Below are 11105 nucleotides of genomic sequence, written 5' to 3'. Positions count from 1 at the left end.
GATTTGATCCGTTTACCTGCGAAATTTATCTTATTTATCATTTTTATTTGCCTATTTTGTCGTCAATATTTTGTTTTAAGGAGTTTAAATGGCCCTTATCAACCTTGATTTACATATTCTATAACATTATTTTGACAGTTAAAGTTTTGGGAGGTTTTTGGGCGGGTTTTTGTGAGCTTTTGGGCTGGAAATCGTCCATCCAATCTGGCAACACTGCAAGTGACCAACCACAGCTGGTCTTTTTTCTTAACGCGATCCGATGATGTTTCAAACAGTGCCCGCGCCATTTTGGTAGGCAAAGCAGAGCTCGGAGCAAGAGTAATACAGTTTAAGATTTTACAGTGCAATGGTAATAACTTGTGCTGTGAGGGGTTGTCGTAGCCACTCGTCAAATGGTATCAAAGTGGGCTTTTTTAGAATACCGCGAGTGAGAACACGCGAAGGAGAGGAAACTAGAACACTTTGTGAAAGAAGACGGGCTACATGGCTAGCCAGAATAAACAGGAGTAACGTGAAGATCTCAGACGGCTGCAGAGTGTGTTCGGATCACTTCGTCCAAGGTAAACAAACACAGCACGTGGAAAGTAGTTTTTCTTATTATGCTTGCGTAAAAATAATTTAGCTTAAGTTTATGTCAGCTGCAGATTGTATTGTTTTCGTTCGTGGTCTTCTGTACTTTATTTATATCGTTAGCATGCTTTCTTGCTGTCATACCTTCAAAAAAAATGCTTGGATAGTCTAGCCCCTTTTCATTACAAAATATATGTAAGGATTGTCACAGTCTACGTATTACGTTTATTTTAGGTAGACCAAGTTACCTTCATGATGAAAAAAATCCTGACTGGGCACCGTCACTTAAGTTGGAAGTAAAAGATGCTCACAGCCAAACAAACTTAAGCAGATATCAGAGAGCCAAAAAAAGACCAGCTTTAGGAAATAGGAGAAAAGATGAGAAACTTGTAGTAGACACCCTTCTTGAGGCAGCTGCAGTGAATCAAGGCCCTGAACAGCCATGTATTAGCACAGAGGAGAGTGAGGTGAAGGCAAGAGCTACATGTGATTCAGTGTCCTGCAAAAGTGAATTCCAGACAGCAACATGTGATGCCAACACTGATTCTGCATTATTAATATCCACAGACAGCACTGAAACTAAGGTGAGTTCATTCGTTATCTGATCTGGTCACGAGGTATTATCTCCAGTAATACATGACATAAAAATTAGGTTAAAGAAAAGTTTATATCTAGTGTTTATATTAAGCTAATTTCTTTTAGGAGAGCCTCAAAGCTCAAATAAAAGCCTTACGGGAGAAGTTGAGAATCTCACAGGAGTTTCAACAAACCTTGCATCAAACTGCAGAATGCATTAAGGTCAGAATTTAATTTAGGCCTTACAACAATAATACTTTGAAAATATATATTGACATATCCACCTTATTTTATTTATTTATTTATTTTTTAAAGGCAGAAGTAAACTATTTCCTGTGAATGTGTGAAAACTTCAGATTCATTAGCCACTATGGGTAAATAACTAGAAGGATAACAAAATGCAGTACCTGGTAAAACTATTTGATCAGTGCGTTTATGATTATGATAATAAATTAAAAATAATATAAAAATAAATGGCAGTTTGAAACATCAAGCAAAGTAACAGATTTTATTTGTACAGCTAAAATAACTAAAAATGACTGATGCAGGAAGCCTTGCACATTTTAATTAAAAAGACTTTGCACAAACTTCATTTACCCATTTTGTCTTTCTTGGAAATGTCTTTGATTCCAGATTCAGGCTAAATGCACAGAGAAGCAGATTAAGGAGAATTTTGTCAAACTTTACCAGTTGTTATCTAATGAAGAGGCAGCGAGGATAAAAGCACTGAGGGAGGAAGAAGAGCAAAAGAGCCAGATACTGAGGAAGAAGATTGAGAAGATGAGAAAAGAGATGTCATCTATTTCTGCCACAATCGCAGCTGTAGAGGAGGAGATGAAAGCTGAAGATGCTTTACTCCTGCAAGTATGAAGCATGTGTTTTTTATAGAAATTACAGCATCTTCATTATAATGGAGATTAATGCAAATGTCATTTTCAAAATTCTAATTTAGTTTCACTGCATAACCTGCATTTCTTTTACCCTTTTTTGTAGAACTATGATGCCACTTTGAAAAGGTTTGTATCGTTTCTCCTCTGTTGTTCTGAACTCAGACCCACAGCATCACTGACTACTGAGTGTTTTCCCAGAGTTTCCCAGTGTAAAGCGCCAGATCCAGATCCAGAGGACATTTCTGGAGTTCTGATCAATGTGCCAAAACACCTGAGCAACCTGAAGTTTACTGTGTTACAGAAGATGCAGAAAACTGTTGATTACAGTGAGTAAAGCACACAATGAATTCATCTCCATCGTAAGAGTCATTTATTTTGTTTCATGTTTGTGTGTCTCTCTCTTCAGCTCCTGTGACCTTTGACCCCAACACTGCTCACTGTAATCTCATCCTGTCTGAGGATCTGACCAGTGTGAGATACAGCGATGAGGAACAGACTCTTCCTGAGAATCCAGAGAGATTCGACATGTTTGCGTGTGTTCTGGGCTCAGAGGGCTTTGACTCTGGCTCTCACTGCTGGGACGTTGAGGTCGGAGACAGTACAGGCTGGTTCCTCGGAGTGATGACCGAATCTGCTCAGAGGAGGAATAAAATATTCTCAAGGAGTGGAATCTGGCTGGTGGGTCATTTCTGTGGTGAATATAAAGCACATGAACCACCACAATCACCAGCTCTCCTCCCAGTGAAAGAGAAACTGCAGAGGATCAGAGTTCAGCTGGACTGGGACAGTGGAGAGCTGTCGTTCTCTGACCCTCTTACTGACACTCATATACACTCTTTTACACACACGTTCACTGAAAGATTATTCCCATTTTTTGGTGTTGGCTGTAACATTTCTCCTTTGCTCATCCTACCTGTAAAAATGACTGTAATAGAGTCCAATTAATGGTAAAATTGTTTGTGTCTATAAACATGAATTGATGTACATTTCCATTTTCAATAACTTATAATAAATATAGAATAGATTTGTTTTGGTTGCATTTTTTGCAGTTATTTCCTAATTTTTACTTGTTTTATTAAAACATTTCTTTCATTCAAGTGGCAAAGATGTGAAAATGGACTGTATGTGCAGTGAATACAAGAAGCATTAATTTCAATATTCATCTTCTTGCTGAGAAAAACATGTATGTATGTAGTTTAATATTAACATCCTAAGATTAATATCCACATTATCACTATGGCATGACAGTAAAATTAATATTTTTACCTAATCCACATAAACTAGTCAGAGAGTTTTAAGATGGTGTAATTTTCAAATGTCTAAAAATATGAAAAAAAAAAAAACATTTCTTGAAATAAACTACTAAAAAAACGTTTTTATTTCAAATAGTTTCCAAAGCAACATTTCTAATAACTAAAACGGAACTGTATGTGTGTATATATAGATATATTTCAAACAAACGTACTACTCATATGTAGTAGATACTACAAATGACAAAAAAAAAAAAATTATGAAATGATAACGGAATATATAAATATAAAAACTTAAAATATTAATCAAAACTAATAGTATCTCAAATGATAACACGGACAAAGCTTTGTCATTTGTTTATTTAGTTGGTTATTGTGTTTAAAAAATATATCTAAACTTCAATTCCTATAGCAATTTCAGTAAGCATTTTGAATGCGAAAGGATATATATATATATATATATATATATATATATATAAAATCGCTGAGGGACAGAAAGAAAAGGGTATAACTGCAGCTTGGAGATCTCCAAATGGAGGCGGGAACTCCAAAACGGGGTGGGAGCTCCAAAATGGGGCGTGGCTTCCTCCCATTGGCAAACAGGCACATGAAGCGCATGCGCAATTTTTTTCCCCAATCCATGAGGTGTGGCTGACTCTTAACTTTTATAAAGAATATCTCTTTGGATTTGAGACTTTAGTCTTTGCAACTTTACAGATCTTCTTTATGCACCAAGAGCTTGTAACACTCCAAAGAGAAAGGAAAAATTGAAATCGCATCATGACCCCTTTAACCAGTGAAATTGAATGCACGGCGGGATTGGCGCTGAATGGCATGGAAAAGAAAGATGCAGTTCAGGAGATAAACAGTTAATAAGATTATGCAATATGAGATCGTTCCGTAAATCCCCAACCGGACCTCACCGGACAATGGCACCTTTTTATTTGCACCCAGCATCACTACCCCCTCCTACCCTGCGAATTTCGAGCCCCGGGACGCTCCCGTTGCTTAGAACAAAGCGATAGAGTCAAATCTTTGCGCTGGAAGCTGGGACGGCTCGCGGGAGAGCTCGTGGGTGATTCGCGTTTATACCATGAAGAGGTTCAAACTCCAGTCCAAACACCACTGGCCAAGAGCTTTGGGCTCTGCTTTCATGGAGTATATTTATTTATATAGCATATTTTGTTTTGGATGAACTAGAAACAATGTTTAACTTATAACGTTTTATTTTGAAATGTAAATAAACAACTGGCTGGAGCCAAAGCCAATGGTGAAAATCATTGCGCGAGGAGACCCCACTCCATTTTGGAGGTTCTGCCCACTTTTGGAGTTCACGCCCCATTTTGGAGATCTCCGGTCTGAATTTATACCATGATTTATACCTACTTGGAGAGAAAAGCACCGCATGCGCACTGTTCTCATACTGGCCAAGAACCGCCCACTTAGACCGGAAGAAATCACGTGACTGACATGTAATGTGACCAATCACAGTTCGCTGTTGAAACTACAGTTCGTTTTTAGGGGCGGGTAAATCTGAAATCGATGATGATAATAATGGCACAGGAGTCTCCGCAAAACGTTGTACAGACCAAACCGAAGAAAGTGGAAAATGACTGTTTGCTCTGTGGTAGGGAATTCTATCCATCCAAATGTAACAAGCACCGACTATTTCACGGGCACAAGTCTGAAAACAAAGCGGATTATGCGGTCGTGTTGGAGGAATTAGTTGGCAAATTTAAGGCCACGACTCTGGCCATCTGCAGCATATGCAGAACTCTGTTGCTGAGGTACGATCGCGTGTCCAAAGACGCAGAACGAATAAAATGGCTTATTAAAGATACGTGGAGGAAGATGAGAGAGAAACGATGTGCGGAGTCAACGCCTTCAATGGAGGTGAAGAGACGACGAGAAGTGATGGACACAGCAGCAAATGATGATGATAAAAACACTACATCCAGCTCACTACAGTTCACCGACAGCGCTGCAGCTAAGGCCAGTCAGCTCTTTATTTGAGATCCAATTCAGCGTTTAGAGGGAATCCGTTATTTAAGCGGTTGATCAGAATGTAATGTACCTTAGTAACCAGGTGGAAGAAAGCGTGATGGAATACATACTAAATGTAGTATAACTGTATTAAAACGTGCAAAAAATCATCTGAAAGAAGTACATGTTTAATTTATTAGATGTACAGGAGCTGGTAACAGGTAATTTTATGTTAACCCATTCTGTTGATTTATTCCAGGAGAAACTGAAAACTGCATTGAAACCATTGCAGGTGAAGTTGAGAATATTTCAGGAGTTTCAAAAGACTTCGCTTCAAACCGCAGAACATATTAAGGTAAGGAGTTATTAAAGTTTAAAAGCAATGAAGCACTCTTGCATTGTAAAATGTGTGTGTATACTGTATGTTTATGTGTATATAGAATATAGATAGACATTATAGACATTAGTTTTCAGTTTCAGGCTCAATACACCGAGGGGCGGATCAAGGAGGAGTTTGTGAAGCTTCGCCAAAGTTTGTGTAATGAAGAAGCAGCCAGGAAAAAAGCACTGAGGGAGGAAGAAGAGCAAAAGAGCCAGATACTGAGGAAGAAGATTGAGAAGATGAGAAAAGAGATGTCATCTATTTCTGCCACAATCGCAGCTGTAGAGGAGGAGCTGAAAGCTGAAGATGCTTTTTTTCTGCAGGTATGAAGTATTTTTTGTTTTGTTTTAATATATAGAAATTACACCATTTTCATTTTAATAGAGCTGAATGCAAATTTATTATTTTCAAGAATTCTAATTTAGTCTTGTTGCATAACTTACATTTCTCTTTTTTTTTGTAGAACTATGATGCCACTTTGAAAAGGTTTGTATCGTTTCTCCTCTGTTGTTCTGAACTCAGACCCACAGCATCACTGACTACTGAGTGTTTTCCCAGAGTTTCCCAGTGTAAAGCGCCAGATCCAGAGGACATTTCTGGAGTTCTGATCAATGTGCCAAAACACCTGAGCAACCTGAAGTTTACTGTGTTACAGAAGATGCAGAAAACTGTTGATTACAGTGAGTAAAGCACACAATGAATTCATCTCCATCGTAAGAGTCATTTATTTTGTTTCATGTTTGTGTGTCTCTCTCTTCAGCTCCTGTGACCTTTGACCCCAACACTGCTCACTGTAATCTCATCCTGTCTGAGGATCTGACCAGTGTGAGATACAGCGATGAGGAACAGACTCTTCCTGAGAATCCAGAGAGATTCGACATGTTTGCGTGTGTTCTGGGCTCAGAGGGCTTTGACTCTGGCTCTCACTGCTGGGACGTTGAGGTCGGAGACAGTACAGGCTGGTTCCTCGGAGTGATGACCGAATCTGCTCAGAGGAGGAATAAAATATTCTCAAGGAGTGGAATCTGGCTGGTGGGTCATTTCTGTGGTGAATATAAAGCACATGAACCACCACAATCACCAGCTCTCCTCCCAGTGAAAGAGAAACTGCAGAGGATCAGAGTTCAGCTGGACTGGGACAGTGGAGAGCTGTCGTTCTCTGACCCTCTTACTGACACTCATATGCACTCTTTTACACACACGTTCACTGAAAGATTATTCCCATTCTTCGGTGTTGGCTGTGACATTTCTCCTCTTCTCATCTTACCTGTAAATTCCTCAGTAAAAAAAGATTTGCCATAGATCAAGATATTAATCTTGACTTAAAAGTTGTCTTCATTTAATAATCTTTGACTCTGCTGCTGATGTTTAGACATACAAAGACTCATGGCTGTATTAGATCAAATGGGTGCTTCTACTAAATACTGAGCATTTTTCAGTTTTTCTTTTTTAATAAATCTGCAAAGATGTCAACAATTCTGTGTTTTTCTGTATGTATGGGGTGCTGTGTGTACATTAATGAGGAAAAAAAATTAACTTAAATGATTTTAGCAAATGGCTGCAATATAACAAAGAGTGAAAAATTTAAGGGGGTCTGAATACTTTCCGTACCCACTGTATATAATAAATAAAGAAATAAAACATGATTATTGACGAAATAATGCTGAGTCTATTAAAAGGCATGTACATATTTAAAGGAATAAATACCCAAAAATTAAAATTGTCATAATTTTCTCACCCTCGGATTGTTCCAAACCTGTAAGAATTTCTTTCTTCTGCTGAACACAAAAGAAAATATTTTGAAGAATGTGGATAACCTAACAGCTGCTAGTCTCCATTGACTTTAATAATCCACAGAGATTATATATCTAAAGTCTTTTTTGTTTATATGAAGGAAGAAAATCATACATTGTGTATAAACTATATGTCCCGTTCATGTTAGGCGATTCAAATTTTACCTCTGATTAGATTATGACAACAACAGGTTTTTGGAACCTTTTGATCAGTGATTGAATTCTATTTACAATTTTTTATTCAATTGCTCTCACAGCAGTGTTGTTATTGGCAACTAAAACTATTAAAAACCTTAATTACCACTTTTGGTAATTAAGCTGAAGTACAATAAACATTTTGGATGTAAACTTAAAAAAAAAAAAAAAAAAAATTAGAAATGTTGCCATGGCCATTTATTAAAATATGTTCTTAAATTAAAATATGTACTTAAATTTCTAAAACAGAAATAAAAATAAATTAAGGCTATTTAGAAATGTTAAAAACTAATAATTATAACAAGCTCATAAAATTAAAATGAAAACTGAACATGCAAAAGCTTATTTAAAAGATGAATAAATAATATAATTATACATAAATAATAATAAAATAACATTGTTTTACATAGTGTACAATTTCTAGGTAAAACAATGAAACCTTTTAAAACTTATTTAATGTTTATTTTATTTATCCAGACTTTTAATGACTGTGGGAACTCAAATAATCAACACCATTTGAATTACAAATTGTATTTAATTTGCATTTTCAGAATTACAATTACTTTAGCATGTTAATCAGTGATTATGGAAATGGTAGTTTCAAACTATTACATGTTACACGGTACACATGAAAGTCCATCTCCTTGGTCTTGCTGCCACAAAGTTTTTTTTCCCTCCTCTGTCTTTTCATCTCTTCCCACTATCAAACTCACTTTGTCTCAGTGGAGATCTGCAGTAGAGGCGTGCTGATCTCGCTGGACTGGTAACTGCTGGTGACTCTCAGCAGGCAGCTGAGCAGCATGTCTTTGGCCCGAGCCGTCTCCATGTTCTGCTCACGGCTCAGCTGGAGAGTCATCTGGTCCAGGCTGGTCTGCAGAAGCTCAGAGGCCATGACGGGCCTGGCCGCCGCAGGTCCCTCGGTCAGGTACTGCTTGTACAGCTCCAAAAGCTTCTGTTCCAAGTAGCCGTTGAGCTGTGAGTTAGAGAGAGGCCGGATAAATTGCAGAAGAGAGGGACGCTCGCGCCCGCTTTCTTCCCTCCAGCGCCTCGAACTCCTGTACTCATGGACCAGAGGAGGCAGGAGGGAGGGGGAGGGAACATCCCCAGACAGGAGGAAGGGCCCAGTGTGGGGGTCCTGAATGAGATTGCCATGTACATCCCCTGCGCTGGGGCTGAGCGGCAGCACCTGGCCACCAGCAATGTGTAAATCGCTGTAATGCTGGCAGATGCTGTGGCAGCTTGAGGGCACCAAAAAGGCCTCTGTTACTGGGGCGTCCGCATGCCTTGGGATATCCACACCTATGGCGAGTTGCCGTCCTGCCGCAGGGTCCATGGGGGAAGGATGGGCATCGCTCTGCTGGGTCTTGGTCCGGGTTGTATTCTTTAGGGATGAGTGGACAGGGCTTTGTGCTGAGAGGAGGTATCTCGGCGGAGACGATGATTGTGCCGTGACCGTGCAGCACATAGGAGGATTTACACACTCTGGATCAGCTTCAAACACCAAACTCCACAGCTTACCTTCACACAACATCTGCAGTACACAAAGACAGAAGTTAAATCGGTTCACGCTCAAACTCAAAAGACCAAGCATTCAAAAGTTTATTTCAGCGTTTACACGTTTGTTTGTTTTTTTTTAGAAAGAACAAAAGAAGGAAATACTTTGAGCAAGGGTGCATTATATTCATCAAAAGTGACAGTAAAGACATTTAGAACGTCAGAAATTTCAATCACAGATATTTCAAAGAAATGCTGTTCTTTAGAATCCTGAAAAAATGCATCACGTTTTCCACATGAAAAAAAATAAACGGTAAGAAATGTTTCTTCAGCATCAAATCAGCATTTTAAAAAGATTTCTGAATGATGACATGGCACTGAAGACTGGCGTGATGTATTCATGTTGAAAATTCAGCTTTGCTATCATGGGAATTAAAATAAATATTAAAATACATTCAAAATTAAAAAAACAGTTATTATAAATTGTAATAATATTTTACAATGTTACTATTAATGTTATATTAGACTTCTTTACAAAACATTAAAACTTTTCAAATGTAGTGTATATTAAAAAAATAAATGATTATAAATAAAAAACAATATAATAGAAAACTATATATATACATATATAAACTGTATCTAAAGATAAACTACACACAGTGGGACTTGTGAAATCTCAAGGCTGGCCCATGGGCAAAAATATAATATCATTGCTCAGTCCATCTCACATTACCCCAATATAAAGGAATCTTGGACATATTCATTCATATTCGCATCACCATCTTCCACAATTGAATATGATTTTCATTACCAAAAACGTCAGACCAACTAACGAGACTAAAATCCAGCTAGAATATGGGTGACAAAGGGAGAATTACCATAGATAGATATATAAAGTTTCCTAAGCTTACCTTTTTTCTACTGAAGAATTTTTGATTGTTGAGCTGCGGTGGTTCTGTGCAGTTCTGTCTCTTTCTCTGAGTCTCTGCCGTTTTTATGCACTGCTGTAACGGTTTTTATTTCACTGTAAGTGAAAGTTATGCTATATTTGTTCAGTTTTATGCTCCACTGAGGGAGGAAGTGAAAGTATGTTGAGATTCTGTCTTCCATGTAAATTTGGAATCACATTTATGTGCATTTATGCATGCCTGTTCTCATGATGCAAGCTTGTTATATTCATTACAATAGACTTCAATGAGCGGTGCAGCCATCAACAGGTTAAGAGTATTTCCACACACCTCAGACAAGCGCACCCACTCCCTTTGCTGTGTTTCCCCTAGACTTCCAGTCTTTTTTAAGAGGGTTGGTCATTTCCATAATTGAGAGTATATTAACTTTAAGTATATAAAACATAAATTAAAGTGAATTAAAGGACTGTCTGTGCTAACAGGTGAAGGACCATGGTCCTATTCTGGGTATTTATTGGCACTGTTGTAATCTGTAATTCTTTTTCTCTTAAACTCTTTCACGCTACTTCATGCAGCTGTCATATTTTGCAGTTTCATTAGAATGAAAAATGTCTCTATAGACCACATATTTCCCCTAAAACCAACGTTTGCACCTGCAGCTTTTTGGATTCTTATGTAACAGTGAGTCTTCATTTCCCCAATACCAATGTAATTCAAACCACTACTAGACATGTAGATTGAACACCCGTCCACGTAGCGGTGGTTAATCGGCTAAAGGGTCGGTGACAAAATGCTGCATCACCTACATTCATTATTCATGTGATGATCTGTCTATCTTATATAAAAAGAAAGATTACCTGATGAACCAACAAACAAGTGAACAAGCACATTATAGGCTTTCTCGCAATGTTCTCCCAGTATGCACTAAACTAGATATGCACAAGCAGAACATTGTTTTCAGAATAATGTCTGTTAAAAATAATTAGTACTTCTTTAGGCAGACAAAAATTCAGATCACAAAGTCAATAAAATGTTCTTATGTTTTAAGGTGTACAACAACCTGC

The 11105-nt window shown here is 37.9% G+C and overlaps 2 protein-coding genes across 4 annotated transcripts; one reads left to right on the top strand and one right to left on the bottom strand.

Annotated features, from left to right (window-relative positions):
* Nucleotides 1–234: 234 nt before the first annotated feature.
* LOC107706096 (E3 ubiquitin-protein ligase TRIM39-like) lies at nucleotides 235–7006 on the top strand. 3 transcript variants are annotated; one of them, XM_016509678.1, is made up of 7 exons: nucleotides 235–560; nucleotides 805–1154; nucleotides 1273–1368; nucleotides 1837–2010; nucleotides 2140–2162; nucleotides 6210–6331; nucleotides 6412–7006. In XM_016509678.1, the coding sequence occupies exons 1-7, from the start codon at nucleotides 347–349 to the stop codon at nucleotides 6951–6953; spliced, it is 1521 nt and encodes a 506-aa protein (XP_016365164.1). In that variant the 5' UTR covers nucleotides 235–346; the 3' UTR covers nucleotides 6954–7006. The 3 variants fall into 3 exon arrangements, with proteins under 3 accessions (XP_016365164.1, XP_016365163.1, XP_016365165.1); XM_016509677.1 differs by having other exon boundaries at nucleotides 1780–2010; XM_016509679.1 differs by lacking the exon at nucleotides 1273–1368.
* Nucleotides 7007–8167: 1161 nt separating this feature from the next.
* Nucleotides 8168–10197, bottom strand: LOC107706086 (uncharacterized protein CXorf21). The gene is made up of 2 exons (XM_016509663.1): nucleotides 10045–10197; nucleotides 8168–9170 (listed from the first exon to the last, which is right to left on the bottom strand). The coding sequence occupies exon 2, from the start codon at nucleotides 9168–9170 to the stop codon at nucleotides 8349–8351; it is 822 nt and encodes a 273-aa protein (XP_016365149.1). The 5' UTR covers nucleotides 10045–10197; the 3' UTR covers nucleotides 8168–8348.
* Nucleotides 10198–11105: the final 908 nt, after the last annotated feature.

This window comes from Sinocyclocheilus rhinocerous, unplaced genomic scaffold, assembly GCF_001515625.1.
Source record: "Sinocyclocheilus rhinocerous isolate Xijiao unplaced genomic scaffold, SAMN03320098_v1.1 scaffold2369, whole genome shotgun sequence".
Lineage (NCBI taxonomy): Eukaryota > Metazoa > Chordata > Actinopteri > Cypriniformes > Cyprinidae > Sinocyclocheilus > Sinocyclocheilus rhinocerous.
Note: the sequence above shows the minus strand (reverse complement) of the source record. Positions and strands in the feature narration are given on the sequence as shown.

Excerpts from the sequence above, each read along its gene's own strand:
- LOC107706086 (XM_016509663.1), bottom strand. The coding sequence starts at position 9,170 with ATGTTGTGTGAAGGTAAGCTGTGGAGTTTGGTGTTTGAAGCTGATCCA.
- LOC107706096 (XM_016509677.1), top strand. The coding sequence starts at position 347 with ATGGTAATAACTTGTGCTGTGAGGGGTTGTCGTAGCCACTCGTCAAAT. Across the intron at positions 2,163-6,209 it reads TATGATGCCACTTTGAAAAG|AGTTTCCCAGTGTAAAGCGC; the intron begins GTTTGTATCGTT and ends GTGTTTTCCCAG. Across the intron at positions 6,332-6,411 it reads GCAGAAAACTGTTGATTACA|CTCCTGTGACCTTTGACCCC; the intron begins GTGAGTAAAGCA and ends CTCTCTCTTCAG.